Source organism: Aquarana catesbeiana, linkage group LG01 (assembly GCF_042186555.1).
Source record: "Aquarana catesbeiana isolate 2022-GZ linkage group LG01, ASM4218655v1, whole genome shotgun sequence".
NCBI classification, from domain to species: Eukaryota; Metazoa; Chordata; class Amphibia; order Anura; family Ranidae; genus Aquarana; species Aquarana catesbeiana.
In genome coordinates this window covers 296,152,008-296,177,442 of record NC_133324.1, presented here as the reverse complement: position 1 = coordinate 296,177,442, position 25,435 = coordinate 296,152,008, and the positions used below count along the sequence as shown (strand labels likewise).

The 25,435-nt window shown below is 42.5% G+C and overlaps 1 protein-coding gene across 1 annotated transcript in view; it reads left to right on the top strand.

Annotated features, from left to right (window-relative positions):
• LRRC74B (leucine rich repeat containing 74B) overlaps window positions 1–25,180 on the top strand; it is a 63,090-nt gene extending 37,910 nt beyond the window's left edge. Inside the window, exons 8-13 of the mRNA XM_073629338.1 lie at window positions 155–233; window positions 655–750; window positions 2,659–2,775; window positions 11,657–11,779; window positions 14,434–14,519; window positions 22,669–25,180. Coding sequence (XP_073485439.1) covers window positions 155–233; window positions 655–750; window positions 2,659–2,775; window positions 11,657–11,779; window positions 14,434–14,519; window positions 22,669–22,696 — 529 coding nt within the window. The 3' untranslated portion in view covers window positions 22,697–25,180. The remainder of the gene's footprint in view (window positions 1–154; window positions 234–654; window positions 751–2,658; window positions 2,776–11,656; window positions 11,780–14,433; window positions 14,520–22,668) is intronic.
• Window positions 25,181–25,435: the final 255 nt, after the last annotated feature.

The window sequence follows — 25,435 nt, the reverse complement described above, 5'->3', positions numbered from 1 at the left end:
GTAATTTGCACATTAGATATTTTGAGCATAGGGGTATCTGGAAATTCTTCTATTCACACTTGGGAAAATGTTTGGTGGAATTCGGTCCAATTTACTTATTTGCTAATATTTTACTAAGCTCTGCATGACTTTTCTGTGTATCTTGTGTTTGCAGCAACAACCGTATTTCCTTACAAGGAGCTGTACGTTTTGCATTGTGTCTTAAAGAAAACAAAACTTTAAAAGTACTAAAGGTAAGAAAAGTCTGTACATCGTATATGGTGACAAACTGCATATGTATTTTTTAATACCAAAGACATATAAAGTTATACATTTAACTTTCTGCTACTAAAAGTACTTTTTTTCTCACACAACTGCATTGGGACAATTTTGATGTACTGCAAACTGTAGGATTTAGATTTAGTTAAATATAACCACATTTTTTACTCTCTCCTTGTATTCTTACATAATGTCTTCTGTGCCTTTTAGGAAGCATCACATTTTTTTTATAAATACAGAATGTGTATTACTTATCAGAATTTTTGAGAGTGATTGGACAGTTGGTACAAAGAATGAATCTATAGGTCTATTTCAAATGATTTGCAAGTGTAAATAGATACATTTTGTGTTAACTGAAGATGATACTACAATTTGTGTTACAACCGGTGTTTGCAGATGGCCAGAAATCCAATGCAGAGTGAAGGTTGCTTTGCCATTCTAAAGTCTATCCAGGCAAATTCAGAGTCGGCTGTAGAGTCATTGGATTTCTCTGTAAGTATGTTGATCTGATTAATATAACATGCTGGAATCCATTGTGATCAACACTGTGGATGTTGTGATTTTCCAAGGTGTTCTAACATCATATGTTTAAATACACCAACCAGTTATTACAGAAAGCATTGACTCCATTAGATTATTATTGAAAAGTGTAAATCAGTTAATGTTTGACCAACATATTGAAGAATTGCTTTACCTAGCCGCGTTCTCTTTTTCACCACTACTCACTCAATTCACCTGTGTCCAAATGTTTCTCTCTTCACTGGAATTACAGACTTCACAATCATGGGCATAGGGGGTCCTGGAAGACCAAGTTTCATATAAACTTATTGCATTTCCAATAACTTGCTCTCAACCAGCATAGGTATGCCCCCGTTTTTCCACTTAGATCACCTTGCACGTTCAAGTCCTCATTGTGAGGAGATCACACTGGGTGCAGCAGCTTTGACAGACAAAGGGTACCTGTTATACCTGGTATCACAATGGAGAAATCCAAGTAAGAACAAATTATTTTGGCTGACTTATAGAGGAAGCTGCACTCATTCAGGGCTCCTATGTAAACTAGTAATCTTAAGGCAGAGTTTGGGAAGGCCATACTGTGGGTGTGTGTCCATACCTGTCTGTGTCTAAATGGGCTGATGTCTCATCTGATTAACAGCGAGAGACTGCTTTAAGAGAGTTATGTTGGTCATGCAAGGCTCAAATTTTATCTGAATCCTTCCGAATTGGCCAAAATTCATGTCATGGGTGGCCTTCAGCCTTCAATTCTTTTTTTAAATCAGGCAAAGGTTTATTGAGATGTCACAAATTTGTACATCCAGACATTAAAAGTACATGTAGCTCACATCAGATATCAATTCAGCATACCAGTATTGTAATTCACATCACAAGAATGCTTTAAGCACACTTTAGAGCCGTATCTAGAATCGTGCACAACTGGGACACTAGGGCCACCATAACAAAGCAGGTAGACAAGCAATAAACATTTGGAAAGCAAGGGCATGCAAATTCCAGCCATAACATTACCAGCTAAATTAAACATATCCATTTTGTGATACATTTCACAACAATAACCTGTCCATTACTAAATCAGCTGGAGCCAAACCTGGAGAAGCCAACCAACTATCCCAAACCTTCTCAAATTTGGAAAAGCTGCCCCAATGCTGATTGATATATTAGCTTTTCTAACTTTAATGTTGTCAGCCTTCAATCCTACCCAGTTTGACAAACTTTAGTCTGAAGCTCAAGGGAGCCATAGAGAAAATCCCCAACCGAACAATGACTGCAGCTAATTAAATGCAGTCACTGTTCGGATATTTTGACAGCCGTTGGAGCAGCAGCTGTCTGAATACAATAACTGGATAGGGTATTACTCCATCCATGTTGTTTTGAGTGGATGGGGCAATCTGTTGATTTCTCCCACCCAGCCCTCAGTGCTGAACAAGAGAAATCTTAATGTGTATGGCTAGCCTTAGTCTGCATCTGAACATACTGGAAGACTGACCAAAAGACTGCACAAACCAGTCTAGCATGGTGACAGAGACTGAAGAAGTTTTGTCTACCTGAGACAGCAGACAGAGCTGTGGAACAAATGACTAGTTGGATGGAAATTCTTTGTTGCTGAGTTACGTGTATATTTTCCCATAGATTTTTAGGCCTTTTGTAAACAAGAAAGGAAATGATGAGGAAAATAACAGTTAATCAGCCTGGTGTAGAGGATAAGCATGGACAAATTATCGTATATGTGAATAGAGACATACAAACAATCTACTCCACCTTTGCAATAAAAGAAGTAAAAGTCTATATTTAAAAAAAAAAATCTTTTTTTGTTATACCAGGGTTGTTTAATTAAATCAAGCTGTACGTACTGATGTATTTTAATTTTATTTGTATTTATTGTAGGATATTGTAGTAAATAAACAGTTTGATGATCTGCATGCTGTTGTGAAAACAACTATGCCAAATTTGACAGTCAAACTTGGAGGGAATTCTGACATGTTCAAAAGAACCTTCCCAAAGGTGAGCATTTATAAATGAGGCAATCATCTGCAAGCTTTTGGTATTATTTTAAACCGATATAATTCTCTTTTCTTTATTGAGATCCAAAACATATATATGATCCCCTGTTTTACCTCTTTGTCCTTGTAGCAGCCCAATGAGCCTCCCTTATATGTATAGAACAGTGTGCTGATATTGCACAACCAAAGTGTACCTCTTATTTAACCTCTTGAAATTCCATTCTCCTGTGTTTAATGGTTAGGTAACAAAATAACACAATAGTCGGCACTGCATATTTATTTATCTAGGCTGTTTATTGTCAATGGACTGCCTGTATGGCGCGCTTTACACCAACCTGATCATAACCTTCGCCTACCTCCAGGAGTACTATGACTTTAAATAGTTTGTTTGTGCCAAGCTAGCCTGAATGAATTACTATTCGATTATGCTGCTGTCAGTGCTGTGTAAAACTGTACTGTATGTGTCAGTTGCACACAGTATGCAGCTCTGTGTTCTGCTGTTTTTAGGAATAAGTACAAGGCTTCCTCTAATTGGCTGAGGTGGAGAGGCAGGCAGATTACCTCACAATCTGCATCTCAGCCATTCAGAGGAAGCCTTGTATTTATTCATAAAAATACGTTTCCCGTGAAAAGCTGATCAGATTTTCTTCCAGGGACGGATGAAAGTCCCTATGCCACTGCTGCAACACAGCGCTGTATACTGTATGTAGCTGTTTCTACATACAGTTTATAAAGCTTTGACAGCTGCTGCGTCGATTTGCAAAGGAAATAGTTTGTTTGCGCCAACTTGATCCAAACAAGCTATTTAAAGTCATAGTATTCCTGGAGCTGGGCTATAAAGTGGACCTAAACTCTAAAATGTCTATTTTACCAAACTTCTTAACTATTATGAAACCCTCCCTTGCCAATGTCCTGACCCTTATATTAAAAAAAAAACAAAAAACTGTAAACAAAATTTTTAAATTCTATACGGGCCCTCGAATGTCATTGGCTGCCCAGATTCCTGCTTTGCCCCCAGAGAGATCAAGCGATGTAAGCGTTCCTGACATTACCCAATATTTTTTATCTGCCCACCTACGACATCTTGCATTGTGGTCAGCGCTTGCTTCCTTTATAAATTGACAGAGATTAAAAAAATGTAGATTGCGCCCGTACATCTTAACACCATGGGCTAGCACAAAAGGATTATTAAATACAAATAAAGACCAACAAACACTTCTTTCTTTAACAATTATTTATTTATTTTGGCAAATTTATTTATAGGTCACCGTGTTGTTCAAGGGGTAACCTGATAATTGCATTAACGATAATTAAATTATGAAGCCATCCTGGCTATAATAAATTAATATAAGACACGGTGTCCATCCAGACAATGCTGGACGACTATTCCCCACTAAACAACACCTATGACAGATTTCAAGAAATGGGGAGGGAGGGTGGGAGTCCTGTTCCTGCCTTGAAGGGGTCTGCGGGTAACGGCCGGACTTCCTCCTTATATCTGCTCCAGATTCGCAGGCTTTGGCAACCCGACAATTTTATCCAATCCATAGCCTGTTGCTGCGCAGTTAACTGCCGCAGTAACCAATGACAACCTGCCAATGATATTAAATGGGAAAACAGCATCCCCCTTTGAGCTCTCACATGTTGGTCCCGCATACTGCATGAACCTTTCATTCTATGGAATTCCTCTTTACTACTGATGGATAAACACCTTCTTGTGCCGATGCTCTTCAGTAAAAATATCTGGAGAGAATGCAAAGAGAAATAATAACTGACATCACCAACCTCCCCAATGACCTCTTTTTTATTTATTTATTCCAGATTAGCCAAAAATGTAAGACCTAAAATCAGTTACAAAATAAACTTAGTACAGATGCGTCACAATAAAAGAACAGTCAACAGGCACAAGTAGTCCTCTCCTGAAAAGGGAGAGTTAAGAGTATAGTACTTCATCAACAGAGTGGTAAAGAATCATCTTTCCAGGTAATTTTGGCAGATAAAGGAGTAGTTTAACCAAAGACAGACGTGGTTATGAATTGTGTCATGTCGCTATTGTGACCACCCTTAAGAGACCTCAATCAGTAGCATCTCATATCTGGAAACAGATTTTTTTCAGTTGTACAGGGAAAATGACTTTAACTGATACACAAAGTAGAAAGTTAGATAGGATAGAGGAGTTGTAAACACCTTGACATATTTTGTGGATAATCCACTTCTGTAAGAGGAATGTTGAGAGGGAATCCACTCTTCTACCTGTCTGTGGGTGTGCCAAACAAAGAGGGGGGAACCCCAGAAGCTATAAAAGGTAAGAGTAACCTAGAAACCAGTGACAGGGCTGCAATGGATGACATGTACCTAAGAATCATAATGGCATTATTGGAAATACACAATGTGAAATGAGGGGCACCCAGGAACAAATCATCATAGCCAAGAATAAATGAAACCATTGACCATCAATGCAAGTATATCTATCAATAAGTAACTGGTAAAATGCCAGGAAATCCTCAATGCTTATATTATACCATGGTCAGGCTATGCAGTAAGTATAAGGCAGCAATGAAGTTATGTTCCTGATATACAATATGGTTATAGTGGTTGTAAAGGCAGAAGGTTTTTTATCTTATTTTATGCATTAAGATAAAAATCCTTCTGTGTGCAGCAGCCCCCTAATACTTATCTGAGCCCCATCTCGATCCAGCGATGTTGCACGAGAGACTTGGCTGTCTGTGACTCTCCCTCCTGATTGGCTGAGACAAAAGCGAAGCGTCATTGGCTCCTGCTGCTGTCAATCAAAGTCAGTGAGCCAATGAGGAGAGAGAGAGGGGGCAGAGGCTGCTGCGGCTCCATGTCTGAATGGACACAGGGAGCTACAGCTCAGATGCCCCCATAGCAAGCTGCTCGGTGTAGGGGCCCCTTAACAGGAAGGAGGGGCCAGTAGCATCGGCGAGGGACCAAGAAGAGGTGGATCTGGGCTGCTCTGTGCAAAACCACTGCACAGGGTAAGTAAGGATAACATATTTGTTATTTTTAAACAAGAAAAACAAGACTTTATTATCACTTCAAGCTTCACAATAGAAAGCATCCAGACTGAAACCATGTCCGCACAAGTATCCATCAATAATGTTATGCTCTGGTGCACAGAGGTTGTGATTCCTTTGGTTCCTTGGAGTGGTTCCTTTTTTCTGTTGAAAATATATATAAGGGATGTGTTACATGCCATTGGAGTATTTACGGGGCTGACAACTAGAAACCAGGAATTCAACAGTAAACTATTTATTAAAATTCTGCCGGATACTCAGTAATTACATCAGCTGCTGAAAGTACTTAAAAAAACTGAGGGTTTCCCCTATTGCAACAACACAAAATCCCCGGTTTCCTACTTTCTCTTGACATATATAAATAGCCTTTGACACCCTCTCATGGGACTATTTGCAATATGTGCTACGGCGACGGGGCTTTGGAGACTCGATCCTTTTGTGGTTGACGGCCCTCTATTCAACCCCATCTGCCTTAGTCCACTATGCTGGCTGCCTCTCGCCCTCCTTCCCCATCTCCAGGGAAACGTGGCAAGGACACCCCCTGTCCCTGGTTCTTTTTATTCTTGCCCTCGAACCGCTGGCCATTGCATTTAGGGCAGACCCTAACATTACTGGCATTCCTTATGCGGGAGACTGTTATAAACTGAACATGTTCGCGGATGCCCTTCTGACCCTCACCAACCCTATTGTTACCCTACCCAACCTCCAGGCCCTTCTGGCCCGCTTTGCTGCCATTTCCGGTCTACAAATTAACCCACACAAAACAACTGCCCTGAGCATTACTCTCCCGGAATCCTTATGCCGCGTACACACGGTCGGACTTTTCGACCAGACAGGTCCGACAGACTTCTCAGCGTACTTTCGATGGACTTTTGCCGGACTTCCGACGGACTTTTTAACGAACGGACTTGCCTACACACGATCACACCAAAGTCCGACGGATTTGTACGTGATGACGTACACCGGACTAAAATAAGGAAGTTGATAGCCAATAGCTGCCCTAGCATCGGTTTCTGTCTGTCAGACTAGCATACAGACGAGCGGATTTCTGAGTCCGGGGGAGTTACGACGTAAAGATTTGAAGCAAGTTCCAAATCTAAAGTCCATCAGATTTGCGACTGGAAAAGTCCGCTGAAGGTCCGGTGAAGCCCACACACGATTGGATTGTCCGCCGGATTTGGTCCGTCAGCGTCCATCAGACCAGTCCGGTCGAAAAGTCCGACCGCGTGTACGCGGCATTAGCCTCACATTTCCAATCTTCCTTCCCATATCTCTGGGCTAGCTCCTCTTTGGACTACTTGGGAATTAAATTGACCCCTTCCTTTGCTTCAATTTTCTCCGCCAATTTCTATCCGCTTTTGCGCACTATCACAGCTCTCATGGCGATTTCCCACCTTATCCTGGATTGGCCTGTATTCACGTAGTCAAGATGACCATCCTCCCAAAGGGTTCCTGCTTTCTATTCTACTCCAGAACAGACTTCTAACCTTTTATCTGGGCACATAAACGTCCCAGGGTCTCCCGCTCTACTTTATATGCTTATAGGTTATGGGGCAGGCTGGGTATTCCAGACAATGCAAAATACTATCAAGCAGCCCAAATCCCCTAACTCCATGCTCCATGCAACGTCTGACATCCCTCTTTGGGTTCTTCTGGAGGTGCCTAACTGCGCACCAATCCCTGTCTCTGCCTTACTGTGGCTACCCCCTAAAATGCGACCTCCTTCTGTCAGCCCCCTCATGACACAAAGTCTGAAACTATGGGACTCAATATGGTACTCTAGCAAACTCATGTCTCCATTCCTGCCATTACTCCCTCTCCTGGATAACCCTATGTTCCAACCTGGCTCGCAACAACCTCACATCTTCTCGTGGTGGCATGCCCATGGGTTTTCACAGGCTCGTCACTTTCTTGGTTCCCACGCTTTCCCCACATGGCCCTCGATCCAAGAGACCCACGAAGCTTCACCAGCCGAATTCCTTCGTTACATTCAGCTGCGACACTGGATAACATCCCTCTGACGTCATGACTCCTTCCCATATCAAATGACTGCCTTTGAACACACCTGCCAGCAAAGCCCATGATCTACTCCTCACTCACTGCCGGCGGCACCTCCACTACCCTCTCCTGTGTTCCAAAATGGGAACGTGACCTGTCCCCCATAGACCTTGCAGACTGGAGTAAAGCCTGGTCCAGCATAGCGAAATGCTCTTTTAACACAGCCACATTGGAGGCAGCCTATAAGGTTCTCCTACTCTGGTACTGGGCCCCAGCCCGCATCTCCAAATCAAACCCATCCTGCGGTGATGGATGCTTCCACGGATGTGGTCAGCGAGAAGATGAAATACATATATGGTGGTCTTGCCCCACCTTGTGGGATTCTGGTCAAGGGTCTTTGGTCCCCTATCTTCCCTCTTTCACGTACCCTTCCGCAAGGACCCCAAATTTGCATTGCTCCATTGCCCAATCCCAGGCCTCTTCTCTCACCAGCAGAAACTAGCCATGTACCTATTTATCGCGGCTAAACGCACAATAGCGAGGGCCTGCAAAAAGTCGGCTGTTTCATTTCCGGAGGTTAAAAACACCTTGATGACCCTCATGATTCATGAAAAATTGTCAAGTATCCTCCATGACTCCCATGCCAAATTTTTTAAGTTGTGGGACACGTGGTGGTCCTATGCATTCCCCACTTTGCACTCGACCAGTCTAGGACTCTCAAACTAACTTGACCTCATCCCCAGCCTGAGGGACCTTTCTTTTCTTTTTCCTTCCCACTTCCTCTTTGCCCCCCTCTTACTAGTTCCATTTCTGGGCCTCTTGCCCGTTGTTCTGCTCTCCACTCACCTACCCCCCCCCCATTGTTGTGTGTGTATTTTGTGTCGTCCCCCCCACACACACACACACTTTTTTTTTTTCTCTTCTTTTTTTCCCCATTATTGCAGACAGATCTGCTCCCCCTTACCTACAACCTTAACCCCTGGGTCTATAGACTCGGGCATAACGCACGGACCCCTGGCCCTGGCCTGAGGGTCAGTGTTAGTCTACAATTTATACCTTTATAACATGTTTTATTTTGTATCTTTGCATGATCGTCTGTCTTATGCTCCATGTCCATATCCCCTGCATGGGAATTTGTTATCTGGTTTCCTTTTTTTTCCCTTTATGTCAATAAAAAATATTGTACCAGAAAAAAAAACGAAAAAAAAAAAAAACAGAGGGTTTAGTATTAGTCTAAGAGCATACAGGCAGTGTGCAGAAGTGGGAAAAACATTCCATTTGTTAGCCTAAATATTCAGGACCCAGGAGGACTATACACATGAGCAGGGAGCAGTGCATTAGAGCCAACAGACAGTGTGGTTTGTACTTTTGTCAGTGAAGGACAAAACAAAGTGACTGGGCCAGCTCAGCTTTACAACATCAACATGTAGATTTAATCAAGCTGTTAAATATTTATTTCGTACAATATTTTCTTTACAGAGATTTGCCACAGTGACAGGACAGATATTGAATCCATTCAGTCCTTTCTTAATCTACATTACATTTACATAACAACTTTGTGTTCAGAATTATGAAAGCTTCCGTTTAATGCTGTACACAGTGGTGCCTAGATAATATACTCAAATTACTTGTACATTGACCACGTTTGTCAACGTTTCAGCCTCCAATACAAAATTTTTCAAAGGAAGCACTTATTTTATATTCAGCAGCTGATATATGGTTTAGCTTTGTATGCTGTACTCATTGCATGTGTGAATTGCCCTTCACAAAGAGACATGCTTCCCACACACACACTGACATATAAAGGTTAGGGCACGTGGAAGAGTCTAAGGTAAGGTTAGAACATTAGAGAACTTTTCATCCTGAATAGAGCATAGGAAGGTTATAACCCCTGCCAGATTTTCTTTTTTGCCATCTCTGTCCCATTGTGGAGATTTATTTTCACTTCCTGTCCCACAGCCAAACAGGAAGTGAGAAGAAATCCAAGCAAATTCCTCGGGGACCCCCAGGTCACTAGAACTAGTGTCTCCATTGGAAGATTTCCCCTCTATTACTTTTCTGGGGGACAACCCAAAATGTAGGATTTTCTTTTACTTTCACTTTCAGTGATAATGGTAAACAGCACTATTGGGAAGGTGAAGCTCCTAATGGGGGCACAGAAAGCAATCAAAACTGAGAAGTGTTCTAATCCTTCTCTATTCCGTCCAAGACTAAGAAAAAATGTTTTGCCTTTAGTTATACTTTAACTTTAAAAGCTTTAGTAAGCTTCAGCAACAAGCAGGAAACAATGCACGTTGGATGTAAATTCCTTCTGCAAGGTTAACACTGTTAACTGGCGACAAAAAAAAAAACTGTCTCAATGAGAATTAGTAAAGGTGAGCAAGCAAATTGAGAGAGGGAAACTATATATATTTGTTTTTGTTTTTTTGCAGAACAGACGTACAGTGGAACCTTGGATTGCAAGTAACGTGGTTAACTAGCGTTTAGCAATACGAGCTATTATTTTTTTTAAATCTGACTCATTTTACTAGTGTTGTCTCGCAAAACAAGCAGGATTCAAACCTCTGCAGTGTGCAGTACCGCATTTGGCCAGAGGTGCGGGGGCGCTGGTGACACTCGGAGCCCTTTGGAAATACTCGGAAACACTCGCAAATACTCCATTTCCAAGTGCATCCGAGCGGTCTCTGAGTATTTCCGAGTCTCTCCGGCACCCCCCCACCTCTGGCCACATGCGGTATTGCATGCAATAGAAGTCAATGTGGAACAAATTATCTTCGTTTCCATTGACTTCTATGGGGAAACTCGCTTTGATATGCGAGCGCTTTGGATTACAAGCATTCTCCTGGAATGGATTATGCTCGTAATCCAAGGTTCCACTGTTCTTCTATCAAAAACGCTAATCTGCTGTGGATTAGCTATCCACAGTTTGAGCAATATTAGACTAATGCTTACATATTCTATCTCTTTTGAATTATAGGCATGTATGGAGTTTTTTTCCCAATAGGCCTGGACCAATAGAAACAAACCAACATTCGGCCCATGTGTACAGCAGCTGGTTCAGATAGAAGCCAACTGTTCGGTTGGCTTCTGTCCAAGGGTCATGACCTAAAAAGGTCTGACGACCGACTCCTGGTACCAATGGCTGAGAGCGCTGACCGGAGTGTTCTGGTGGGCTGGCCACCCTCAGAACACAATAGCTCAGTGGGGGAGATCGCTGTACTAACATTGGATTGTTAGTATAGCGACTCCGACCTGAGCTGCCAGGAGGTTGAACGAAAAAAAAACTAGTATTGTATACTGTACGAGGCTTTAGACAGACTACTATTTAAATTATAGGGAAGCTTTTAAAGCCCAATTAAACCCTAGTATAAAAGTGTGACAATGGCTTGCTTGTGCAGATAATAGTGACCAGAGTGTCATTTAGAGCTAGAGGCCAGTGTTGGATGTCTTCAAGGTGCATAAACATGATATTGTGACCATTTTCACACATTATAGTTTGTCTGGTCTTACAAATGCCATCTCATGTCTAAAGCTACCTTAAAGCGAAACTAAACCCATCAATTTCATTGTTTCCCAAAACAATTACATTTAGGGAATGCTATGAATGATAACTGTCACTTTCTCTTGTGCTTTCAACAAAGCTGTCAAGCCATCAAATGGCTGGTGTCATAACTAGGCTAAGATGGCATCTTTGTTGGCTGTAAAGGATAGGAGGGTTTAATTCTGCTTTAAGCCTAAATACTAAAAAAAAAAAAGCAGAACACGGAAAACAACAACCTGTTTTCTGCCCCTCTATATGTATTATTATCTTGCTCTGTAATGTATGATCTGTTTTCTATCCCTCAGACAGATCAAATTCAAAAAGTTAGAAAATATGCAAAGGAGAACAACCTACAGCTGTCTGAATTATTCAGCCAAACCGATGAGCAGATTCAGATGACTTACGAAGACTTTAAACAGAAATTAACAGTAAGTTCTTCTGTATAAGTTTTTATAATTGGTTAATTTGGGGAACCCTTTTTTTTTTTTCTTTTAAATGTTTTGCGCTGAAATGAAATATTCTTACGAATTATCTCTGTTAGGCCAGATTTTTTAGAGTAACACACAACTTTAACTTGGATTGTTGTGGATGGCTTTGTATGTTGTTGTTAGTATTTTGAATTCAATTCGCTGGGCAATCGGAAGCCAGTGGGGGACTGGCAGAGAGGATGGTAGACACTGAACGGTTGGTAAGGTAGTTGAGTTTAGCAGCATTCATGATGGACTGAAGAGGGGATATGGAAAGGTCAACCAATGAGAAGGGAGTTGCAATAGTCAAGGTGAGAGATACCAAGGGAGTGAATGTGTAGCTTGGTGGTTCATTAGTTAGAAATGGGTGAATTTTAGATGTGTTACAGAGGTGAAGTCTAAAAGCTTTCAACAGTGATTGGATTTGGGGCTAAAAGGACATGTCAGAGTTCAGGATTCTAGTACCCTGACGTGAGGGGAGAGACTGATTATTTTATTATTGATCTTTATGGAAAAGTCACGGAGGGGGGCATGTGCGATTGGGGGGGGGGGGGTATTATCAGCTTGGTTATAGACAGATTTAGTTTGAGGAAGTGGTGTGACATCCATGTTGAAATGTCAGTTAGTAAGTTAGTAATGCAAGAGGAGACTGAAGGGATGAGGTGAGGAATAGAGATAGATTTGGGTGTCATTGGTGTACAGATGATATTAGGAGGTTATCAAGCGACCAAAAGAGGAGGTGTAGATAGAGATGGGAAGGGGTCCAAGAACAGAGCCTTGGGGGAAGAAAACAGGAAGTGGAGAGGAGGAGACAGAGTTATAGGTAATATTGAAGAAGGAGCGCTGTGATAGATAGGAGGAGAACCAGGAAAGCGTTGATTCTTGGAGGCCAACTTAGGAAATGTTGAGTAAAATTATTGACAGTTACATAAATAAAAAAGAAGAGAAAAGAAAGAACAGTCGAAAACCAATACATATACAATGTCAAGATCATAATTGTTCTGTAATAATGTGGAAATAGGTCTGAAAGGCATAGTCTTGCCTCAGAAATCCTCATAACAATTCCCATACAATTTTAACAGCAAAGAAAAAGAGAGAGATGAATAAAACCAAAACCAAAACCAAAAAGGAGAAAAAAAGAAAAGGAAAAAAAAAAGGAGGGGGTGGGATTAGGTAATGAGTAAGAAATGGGGTAAATATATAAAGCACTTCTTCTGCTTGACAGTTTAGCATGAAATAAAAGAATATACCTTCAAAAGATACAGGACCTATAAAAAGGACCACAAGTACATCACATTCAAGTTAAGGAAGAGCCAACAGGCCCATATCTTATTACATTTATTTTGTGTTTCAAAAAGTTTTAATAGATATTTTTGAATGATTACCATGAAGCGGTTTCAACTATACATAACTTTCATAGAATTTGCCATTTAATCAATTCCCTTATCTAAACAGCAACTAAAATACATCCATCAATTTGACAGATTTTTTAAAATTCCGTGTATACTTTGCAAAGGAGGAAGGAACGTTTTTCAAGACTGATAAATTAATTAATACATTTTTTTGCCAGAGCAAGAGTGGTACATTCTTTCTAAATGCAGGTTTTTCTTGTTCCTGCTGTCCTTCTCAGGGAACATTGATACATTTGATATACTCTTTGCCTGGGACTAATGCCCCTCCTTTTGGGGTATATTTACATCTCAGTGGAGGAGATATCTGACAACAAATTTTGATTAATGGCTGTTAAAAGCACAAGAGCCTAAACATTAACTTTTACATTTTCCAACCTTATATCAGGTTAAAAAAAATGGTAGTGAATTCTAACTAAAAAACAAAAGCAAATAAAAAAAAAAAAACAGGGACGGTGGTTACCATGAATGAAGTGTGTCCTGTGGGCCCGTACACATGATCAGAAAATCGGAAGTAAAATTTCATCCGATGAACGATCTGCTGATTTTCGGACCGTTAGTACGGAGCTTTCGACAGCCGATTCCGAATTTTCGAACGACAAAAACTGGATGTGCAGGCTATAAAATTTTTGTTGGATATGAACACGTTTGATTTTAGTTTAATAAGCATGATTTTCGTCCGAAAAAAAATCGTAAGAGCAAGACTACACATGCTCAGAAACAAAAGAACACATACAAAACAATTCAACACATTACATCACTTCTGAAATTGAATTCGGTCGGACGAGAATTTTCGTATGTTGAGTAACCTCTTCACTTTCGATATGAGGCTAGGAAGCAGTGAGTAAAGGCACCTCTGCAGACATTTATTCATACACATTTATTTTCAGTAAAATTTTCTGTATCGTTATTAAGAAACGTCATGTAATTGGACACATCTCCAGATAAACTTCTCTGAATATAACAACTTTCCAGACATAGTGAGCAGCAATACTCTCAAATTACAGAAGATGGCAGCAAACATTTCTATGTCTAGTGACTATGCTGTGTTTATAGACTGAGAATTTTATATGTTCATGCTTCAAAAAAAAAAAAGTAACACAGGAGTCATCATTTCAGTTATATATTTAATTTTATAATAAGCACTATATTATTATATTTATGTGTTTGTATGTGCGGCTTTTGATTTTGCATTTTTAACTGTAGGTTACCGGAATTAGAATGCCAGAAGAAGAAATACAACAACTAATAGACTTTCTGGACAAGGACAAAACAGGCTTTGTTGATTTCAGGTAACATTACTAGCGACAATTAAAAATCACAAGCAGCCATTTTCCAAATGGACTAAACAGTGAACAAATGAAAAATAAAAGGGTTTGTAGCTGGGTCACATGTTGGCTTGAACCGTGACCTTTATCTACTTACACCAAATAAGGCTTAGCATCTCCAGAGAGCAATGAGGTCACCTCCTGGTGTCTTACTTCTACTTTAAAAAAAAGGAAAGTATATCCTAAAGCAGGGGTAGGCAACGTTTGGAGCACAGTGTGCCGAAAAATGTTTTCAAAGAAACTGAGCGTGCCGATTTTATAACAAAAAGATCTCAACTTCACACTCTCAATTACGAAAAGGATTTTGATAACGTAAATGCTGTAAACTTTTTTAGTAGTGAGAAATTAACATCCTTCACTCTCATGCCTCAGATCAGTCCCAATTCATGCACCTTCACACCTCAGATCACTGTCCCCCCTGCTCATCTGCCCCACCACTGTAACCCCCTGCTCATCTACCCCACCAATACACCTCCCATTACTTCTTCTCCACTGCTCTACCCCCCCTGCTCATCTGGCCTAACATTGAACCCCCCTGCTCATCTGGCCCATTACTGTACCCCCCTGCTTTTCTGTCCCACTGCTGGACCCCCTTCTCATCTCTCCCACCACTGTACCTCCCTGCAGATCTGCCCATATGCTGTACCCTCCTGCTCTTCTGTTCCACCTCTGAACCCCTCCTGATTATTTACCCTCTTCTCATCTATGATATGCATGATATGCAGAGTGGTGAAAGGAAGCAGAGACACATCTACCTGTCCTGGCACACTCATCCTGCTGATCCACCTCTCGTATCCAGCCCACGTGTTTGTATGTGATGTATGTGATGTCACATACAAGCATCTCGAATGGATTCGCAATGATAAGCTCAGGTCAAGGGCATTTTCTGAAAGCAGTGGGCTTGTGTGCAGGATCATAAGTTGGGCCCCCCAGCTGAGAAAAAGTGGCTGGATGTGATTTTCATTGCGCTAAATACTGTCTGTGTCTTAACCGGTTCCTGACCGGCGCACGCCAATGTACATTGGCAGAATGGCACAGCTGGGCAAATGGACTTACAGGTACGTCCATTTAAACTCCCCGCCGTGCCATTGTGTGCGCACCGTCGGCGGGGCGCGCGCACGTCAGCCGGGAGCTCTGTGAGTCGGGTCGCGGGTCCTGCGGACTCGATCGCCGCGGGGATACCCGCGTTTGCCTCACGGAGAGGACGAACGGGGAGATGCTGATGTAAACAGCATCTCCCCGTTCTGCCTAGTGACAAGTGTCACTGATCACAGCTCCCTGTCATCGGGAGCTGTGATCAGAGTAATGACACTGCTAGCCCATCCCCCTACAGTTAGTAATCACTCCCCTAGGACATACTTAACCCCTCCCCGCCCCCTAGTGATTAACCCCTTCACTGCCAGTGTCATTTACACAGTAATCAGTGCATTTTTAATCTCACTGATCTCTGTATAAATGACAATGGTCCCAAAAATGTGTAAAAAATGTCCGACATGTCCGCCATAACGTCGCAGTCACAATAAAAATCGCTGATCACCACCATTACTAGTAAAAAAAAAAAATTATTAATAAAAATGCCATAAAACTATCCCCTATTTAGTAAACGCTATAACTTTTGCGCAAACCAATCAATAAACGCTTATTGCGATTTTTTTTTTTTTTTACCAAAAATATGTAGAAGAATACAATCGGCCTAAACTGAGAAAACAAAATGTTTTTTTTATATATTTTTGGGGGATAATAATTATAGCAAAATGTAAAAAATATGCATTTTTTTTTCAAAATTGTCGCTCTTATTTTGTTTATAGCGCAAAAAATAAAAGTCGCAGAGGCGATCAAATACCACCAAAAGAAAGCTCTATTTGTGGGAAAAAAAGGACATCAATTTTGTTTGGGAGCCACGTTGCTCTGGTCAGGAATGGGGTAAAATCTTCCAGGGCTGAAGCAGTTAAAGGGACACAGGGTACAGGGGTTCAGTAGTAAGTGACGCAAAGGTTCAGGAATAATTTCAGCAAAGTTCCCAGAAGCTCAACAGTAATTCCACAAACTGTCACCTGATTGTGGTTTTCTCAATCACAGTGAAATCTCCTCTTTCTGAGATTGCAGGACTGTGATTGGCTTTAGCAGTGGCTTCCTCCTCCTGGAAACAGGGAACGGGCCCCCCTAGCAGAACTGCACCCAATCTCTTCCCCATCACAAATGCTGACGATCGCAGCTACAGCAAAGTTAGAGAACCAATGTTTCCCATCTTTTACAATGTGTGGGGGCACAGTGCCTCCCCTTCAGTGCAGGTACGGCGTGGGGAATTCTGAAATTGGAATGCATTAGTGTCTCGCTGATATCTCCCTGTGGTCAAGACCATACAGCAGTTTAACAGGACAGGTTCCACTCAGAACAGGCCTTGTCATGGTCGATCAAAGAAGTTGAGTCCTCGTGGTCAGCGCCATATCCAGAGGTTGTCTTCGGGAAGTAGACATATGAGTGCTGCCAGCATTGCTGCAGAGGTTGAAGGGGTGAGGGGTCAGCCTGTCAGTGCTCAGAGCACACGCCGCACACTGCATCAAATTAGTCTGCACGGCTGTTGTCCCAGAAGGAAACCTCTTCTAAAGATGATGCACAAGAAAGCCCTCAAACAGTTTGCTGAAGACAAGCAGACTAAGGACATGGATTACTGGAACCATGTCCTGTGGTCTGATGAGACCAAGATAAACTTATTTGGTTCAGATGGTATCAAGTTTGTGTGGCGGAAACCAGGTGAGGAGCACAAAGACAAGTGTGTCTTGCCTACAGTCAAGCATGGTGGTGGGAGTGTCATGGTCTGGGGCTGCATGAGTGCTGCCAGCACTGGGGATTTACAGTTCATTGAGGGAACCATGAATGCCAACATGTACTGTGACATACTAAAGCAGAGCACGATCCCCTCCCTTCGGAGACTGGGCTGCAGGGCAGTATTCCAACATGATAACGACCCCAAACACACCTCCAGGACGACCACTGCCGTGCTAAAGAAGCTGAGGGTAAAGGTGATGGACTGGCCAAGCATGTCTCCAGACCTAAACCTTATTGAGCATGTGTGGGGCATCCTCAAATGGAAGGTGGAGGAGCGCAAGGTCTCCAACATCCACCAGCTCTGTGATGTCATCATGGAGGAGTGGAAGAGGACTCCAGTGGCAACCTGTGCAGCTCTGGTGAACTCCATGCCCAAAAGGGTTAAGGCAGCGCTGGAAAATAATGGTGGCCACACAAAATATTGACACTTTGGGCCCAGTTTGGACATTTTTACTTAGGGGTGTACTCACTTTTGTTGCCACCGGTTTAGATATTAATGGCTGTGTGTTGAGTTATTTTGAGGGGACAGCAAATTTACACTGTTATACAAGCTGTACACTCACTACTACATCGTAGCAAAGTGTAATTTCTTCAGAGTTGTCACATGAAAAGATATAATAAAATATTTACAAAAAGGTGAGGGGTATACTCACTTTTGTGAGATACTGTATATGCGCTGCATTGTGGTGTGTCATGGAAAATTGTTCAGGTATGTTTTTCATCTGACAGTGTGCATCAGGAGGCTTATAGAAGGCAGTGGGCTCATGATATATGTGTTTTAATCACTTGCCGACCAGCTGCCCCGTTTTTACTGCGACTGGATGGTACGGCTGGGCGAAACAACGTTATGTTACGTCGCTTCACCCTGTGGCCACTAGGGGCGCGTGCACCCGCTGCTTGCCCCTGGAGCCGATGCGAGTGCCCAGCAGTCACGATCACCGCCAGGCTCCTGTGATCGCTGCTGACACACGGAGAACCGGGATCTGTGAGTGTAAACACACAGTTTCCGGTTCTCTGGGGGGAGAAGAGACAGATTGTCTGTTCATACAGAGTATGAAAAGCTATCTATCATCTCCCCTAAACAGTCCCCTCCCCCCTTCAGTTAGAACACACGCTAGGGAACACAACCCCTTGATCGCCCCCTAGTGTTAACCCCTTCCCTGCCAGTGACATTTTTACAGTAATCAATGCATTTTAATAGCACTGATTGTTGTATAAATACCAATGGTCCCAAAAATGTGTCAAAATTGTCCGATTGTGTCCGCCATAATGTTGCAGTCCGATCGCCGCCATTACTAGTAAAAAAAAATAATTAATAATAAAAATGCCATAAAACTATCCCCTATTTTGTTGACGCTATAACTTTTGCGCAAACCAATCAATATACCCTTATTGCAACTTTTTTTCACCAAAAATATGTAGAAGAATATATATCGTCCTAAACTGAGGAAAACAATTGTTTTTTATATATATTTTTGGGGATATATATTATAGCAAAAAGTAAAATAATTTAGTTTTTTTCAAAATTGACGCTCTTTTTCTGTTTATAGCGCAAAAAATAAAAACCACACAGGTGATCAAATATCACCAAAAGAAAGCTCTATTTGTGGGAAAAAAAGGGCATCAAATTTGTTTGGGTGCAACGTCACACAACCGCGCAATTGTCAGTTAAAGTGACGCAGTGCCAAATCGCAAAAAGTGCTCTGGTCAGGAAGGGGGTAAAATCTTCTGGGGCTGAAGCGGTTAATACAATGCAGACAGATGGTTACTAGGACCTATCCCTGGCAACAATCCATGCATACCTCCCAACTTTTGAACTTCAGAATGAGGGACACTTGAGACAGGAAGTGTCACTACGCACGCAGCAGAAAAAATGGGTGTGACCAAATGACTAAGAGCGGGAGGGGCTTATGGGGCGTGGTTAAACGAAACCCGGGCTTCCTATTTTGATTGCTGTGCCACAAGCAAGAGTCTCACAAACACAAACCCCAGCACAATCGTTTAAAAAAAAAAAAGAATAAGGCTTCCATTGCAAATGGTTTTGCACACACTGTGGAAGAGTGTGTTACACAAAGTGTGGATGGATTACGTACAGAGTGTGAGGTTAGGAAGTGCGTTACGTACAGAGTGTAAGGTTCAAGAGTGTGTTACGTACAGAATGTAAGGTTCAGGAGTGCATTACATACAGAATGTAAGGTTCAGGAGTGCGTTGCGTACATACAGTGCATGTTATCCTATGCATACAGGAACTTCTAATTTCCCTGTAACTCAGGCTACGCTGGCAGTTATAGTCCCCCTGACATTATGGTCATGCTGGCAGTTATAGTCCCCCTGACATTATGGTCATGCTGGTAGCTATAGTCCCCCTGACATTATGGTCATGCTGGCAGTTATAGTCCCCCTGACATTATGGTCATGCTGGCAGTTTTAGTCCTCCTGTCATGGTCATGCTGGCAGTTGTAGCCACTCACCCTCTGCAGCCCCCTCTCGATCTCCCCGACCTTGGTGATGATGGGCCCCCTCACAGCATACTGCACCGCCATCAGCACCCGGGGTTCAGAGACTGCAGGGTGAGGATCTGCCTCTGCACTGCGGGGGCCTCCGCACCGTCACCAAACTCTTGGCCCTCCTGGGGCCCCGATGTCCATCCTCTTTATCCCACCAAGCAGCACGGACCTCACAGTACCCTCGTGTCACCAGGTGACCACTGCTCTGTGGTGGACGGAGTCAGGAGGACGGGCAGGGCGCCACTCTGTGGTATTCAGAGAAGGGAGATGGAGCAGGGTTTCACTCTGTGGTGGGTGGGGTCAGGGAGGGGCAGGGTGGCGCTCTGTGGTGGGCGGAGTTAAAAGGACATGCAGGGTGCCTCTCTGTGGTAGGTGGGGTCAGGGAGGGACAGGGTGCCGCTCTGTGAGGATCGGAGAAGGGAGGAGGAGCAGGGTTCCCCTCTGTGGTGGGTGGGGTCAGGGAGGGGCAGGGTGCCTCTTTGTGATGATCAGAGAAAGGAGGAGGAGCAGGGTTCCCTGTGGTGGGTGGGGTCAGGGAGGGGCAGGGTGGCGCTCTTTGTGTGTGGAGTGTCAAGAGGCCGTGTGAGCACAGTGTGCCTGACGAAGGGGGCGGGACACCTGATAGGGCCCGCCCATCCCCGACATCAGAGGCAGAATCTGACAGCTACACTTTGTCTTACTGAAGTCAGCGGTACCCCAGCTGGCTTTCCCACCAATCACTGGCTGTGCTAGATGTACTATACGCTGCTGCAGGTCCTGCTCTTCTGTTACGGTGTTACCATATAATGGAGTAATGTGGGAATGCGGAACAAAGGCCCTGTACTCCGGGACTGTGGGACAAAGGTTACAATGCGGGAAAGTCCCGCCCAATCCGGGACTGTTGGGAGGTATGATCCATGTGCTCCTGGCCTATCTACATTTGGAATTTGGTAGGTTCTTCTTACACCTCTAGATGCTGTGCTCATAATTTTAGAAAATGCATGATAAAAATGCATGTAAACGCATGCAAGCACTCAATAAAAACCATGCTTACAAAAAACTAAATCTGAAAACGGAAGTTCATAGGTATGAAGCCAACTTCAATGAAAACCACTGTCAAAATGGTTACTAGATTAAAGTGGCTGTAAAGTCACGATCTGTACTTAGTAGAATTCCTTCTGTTATATCCTGTTATATCGCTCAGTTCTTTTGTTTTACAAAAATGATGCAGCGCAATACCTTATTTTACAGCACCGCTGTGCAGTCAGTTGACGTCCCTTGCTCTGCTGCCTCACTCTGAGGACTACAGTGGGAAGGGCTGAGGTTCCCTCTGACATCAGCCAGGAGGAGAGGAGGAAAACGATGGGCGGTCACGTGATCGATCAGCGGCTCTCTTCAATATGGTATTGCGCTGCTTCATTTTTATAAAACAATTGCACTGTGTGATATAACAGAGGGTATTCTACTAGGTAGAGATAGTTATTTTACATAGTATAGCAGCAGAAGGGGAGGGGCAAGGAGGAGATGGCTCACATTCAAGAGCTGACAGGCAGGGAGGAGTGGGGAGAGAGGACAGAGAAGAGACTGTGGGCTGACAGGGGCATGTAAACTGACCACGGTTTCAGGGGCTCAGCAGCCATGATAAACGTAGTCAGTTTACGGGAGAGGGAGGCAGCACCAGGCAGGGTCAGCCAGGTATTTTAAATGATACAAAGGGGACAAATTACACGGCACAGGCACTGTGCTGTTATTCATGCTTTAAAGGAGCAGGATCATATTTTTTTCAGGGTTACAACCACTTCAAGAATTCTAAATTACTGAAGTAATATGCAGCTATCAACTTATCTTGCAAATATTTAATGTGGCTCCTCCCACCATTGTAAGCCTTCTTATTGGTCCTTAAAGAGGAACTGCAGTCTTCTCACATAATTTATATATATATATATATATATATATATATATATATATATATATATATATATATATATATAATATATATACTGTGATTCTGTACTTGCCAAATATTCTGCAGATACCTCCCTCCACTGAGTTGGGCTGCAACCATTTTAACTGTGGGCAGCTGAAGCTGCTGCCTGTTCACTTCCTGGATTTACACAGACACACAGAGGCACACCTCCGACTCTGCATCCCTGCAGCTCTCATTGGCCCTCTTATGACTCCTCCCCCCTCCTTTCCTGACAAACTCTCATGAGAGTGAGAGAGAGAGAGGTGTGCATGATGTCATAAGCCTAAGCTTTTTACCAGACAAGAAACAAGAAGTGGGCTGTAGAAGGTATTAACTGACAGAAAAACAATGTTTTACTATCCAAAGTTAAAACAACAAGGACAGAAGATTTATTATATGGAAAGTTGAAAAAATGACTGAAGTTCCGCTGTAATGGGGTAAGCTGCTGTCATCCAGCAGGCAGGCTGGGTGAAAGTGGTGATAGTGGTTTAGGTGGAGTAAGATCAATTTTCACTGGAAATGTTGAGAATTCATTGCTCGTGATTTGTTTTTCCTTTTTATCATATTTGAATTTCCAAAGTTTTTAGCATATTTACTTTAAAAAAAAATTGCCACCACTATACTTTTTCCCACAACTTTGTAAATGAATAAAATATGTTTGAGAAATAAAAAGGTTCTATTTAGCAAAAATAAACTATATTTATAGCACAATGGTATGCTATGTGATTTATCTCTCCATCTAATACTTTTATAAAATTACTTCTAGTATCATGTTATGCTATATTGTATATTGTAACACAACTGATTCCCTCTTTTTTCTTTTGGTTTGCAGTGCATTTCAGAAAGCCCTGTCTTCTTGATCTGGAAATACACAGACATTAAATATTCATTCTGACAAGTCACCTCCTGTTGCAATGTGTATATTTTAAAAATATTATATTGTCACTGTGGATTTTACTAATTCAGTTGCTTGTGTAGCAACTGTAGAATAGAACAGTAAATAATATATAGACCTAATGTTAATTATTTTGTGGGGAAATAGCTTCTTCCAATCTTCCCTATAAAATAAATGTAAATTAATGTGCAATCCGGAACTAGCACATATTTCTAAACTGCCGTATGATGTTCACCCTAGCTATAAAAAAAAAAAAAAAAAAAAAAAAAAACAAGCTATAGTTCTGGAAGATAATAGCATCTACATCAAGCTCTGCTTTCATGTACAACAAGTCACAGATATTGAGTTGTAGTGATGTAGTTGCCGTTAGTAACAAACAATCCACCAATTCACCCCGTTGCCAGACTTCATACATCACTTTCAGAGACAATGAACAGTCTTTTGCTGGTTTTGTTTTTGTTGTTTTATTAGGGTTACAACTTGGATAGGGGAAAGGGGTATGGGATGCCCATAGGATCTATCCTTGCCATCATATTTAAGCACAACAGCACAAAGTTAGAGCCAGAAAAATGGATGTGCATTTAAACTGAGTATGAATTTCCTCCTGCTTCTCCATGCAGATTGTTGCTCCTCCTCTGCATGAACTCCGCAGACTATTCCTCTAAGAACTCCCCATCCATCACCATGTGAAGGATGAAGACACCACTTTTGACCGTGTAAAAATGATGGTCTTAGAACTCCTTCTCCTCCTGCACAAACTTGTTCCCTCCTGCACATACTTAATGTTACTGAGTTAAAGTATGTCACATCTTCTTCCTTTGATAGATAAGGACTCACTCTGAATAAGCCCCTCATCTGGCTCTGGTTGCTCGCTGCTACTAGGCCTGAGGCCTGCAGAACCTCGTCCCTGAAGGCCTAGTAGTTAAAAAGCATTACTTCAGATGGTGGACTACTGCTCCCAGCCAGTCCAATTTGCAAATCCTGTGCCCTCATCGACTTGACACAAATCCCCCACAGTCTCTTCTCTGAGCCAGGACTCCCCATCATTTACCATGTATATGATGGAGACTCTGCTAATGACCCTGTGGAAGCAGAGTTCCCTCACAGACTTCCTGGAACCTCCAACCCTCCACTGTGGTAACACTCACCGACCTTCCACTGCCCTGAGTCCTTGATGAGGAACTTGACCGGACCATGCATTCCGACAGCTTCACCTGCCCCTCTGCTCCAGGAGTTCTTTACCACCGACCGTGTGGTGGCAATGACCGTGTAGAGGCAAAGTTCCCTCACAGCTCTCCCCGGGCCTCCTCCTGCGATCGGTATAGGGTAAACCGCCCCCCCCAGAATTCCTCATTTCACTCAGCCAACATCTCCCCCCAGTGGCATATCACCTCAGCTTATATAGGAGGCCCGCCCCCTGCCAATACCAATTGGGGATTGGTCAGGGCTCCCACATGAGCTGCCTGCCACTCCAGTTCCAGGCCCTGCCCCTCTTCCAGAATCTTCTCCCTGGAAGCAAGGGAGGCGCCTCAGATCTGGTGCACAGGTGGTCACACCCACTGCTACTCTGACCACTCCCAGCCCCCAGATCAAAACAGACAGGCTTAGCTTGCAGCATAGGCCTGTCTAAATTTGCCCGAGCTGACAAACCCTAGTAAAATAACCCTTACTAGCACCTACCTATTGGTAGAGGGTGCTACAGACTTAAAAGAATACTTGGCAGGTTTTGGAAAAGTGTAATCCTTTTGTGGATAATATACAGTAGCTTGTGATTAGCTGTCCTCAACACCAGAGGGGGGATATATTATCTTAGCATAATACACCATAAGCTATAAAATATAAAGATATGGCAAAACACCGGAGAATGTTGTGGCCATGTACAATTACAAACTGGCAATTATTGTATTTGTAAAGACTAACTTTGTATTTCTGCTGGCAATCTAAATCATAGGCTTGCTTTTTACACCCCATTCATTTTTGGTGGAGATGGCCTTTATAGGAAATCTGTGATGAAAAATTATGGAGGATGCAATTGCTAATTTGTCCTTTTCAAAAATGCTTGCTGCCTGGCAGACGACCTGAAAGTCCAGCTTTAATGCTTGCAGTCACTGACCTGAAACAAGTGAAAAAAAGATAAGGACTGCTGGCATTTTTTAAAAAACTTTCCAGATATGCATACTGCTCTTTTGGGTTAGTGACTTAAAGGAGAAGTTCACCCTAAAACTAAAATCTGTAAATCTACTTGCTTCCACACTCTAAGACTAGCCCTGTAAAGAAGAAATCGCTATACATACCTTTTCTGAAGCTGCTCCGGTCCGGTATAATGTTTTGAAATATGTATTTGAAATAACATCAAAACATGTATTGTGTAATCAGTTAATTTCATTGGTTTCTTTTTAAATGGGCCTTTCAGGCCTAGGCACCAATAAAAGGATGTTTTTATCTACAAGCATAATGGTAATTAATTTTTGTGTACCTACAAATAGGGATGGGCGAACGGTTTGGCCCAAGCATAAGTTCGGTCCGAACTTTGGTTGTTCGGATGTTCTGCGGAACAATATGCGGTGTTCGGGGAAAATTCGGAACACCGTTAAAGTCTATGGACATTAACATGAAAAATCAAAAGTGTTCATTTTAAAGGCTTATATGCAAGTTATTGTCATAAAAAGTGTTTGAGGACCTGGGTCCTGCCCCAGGGGACATG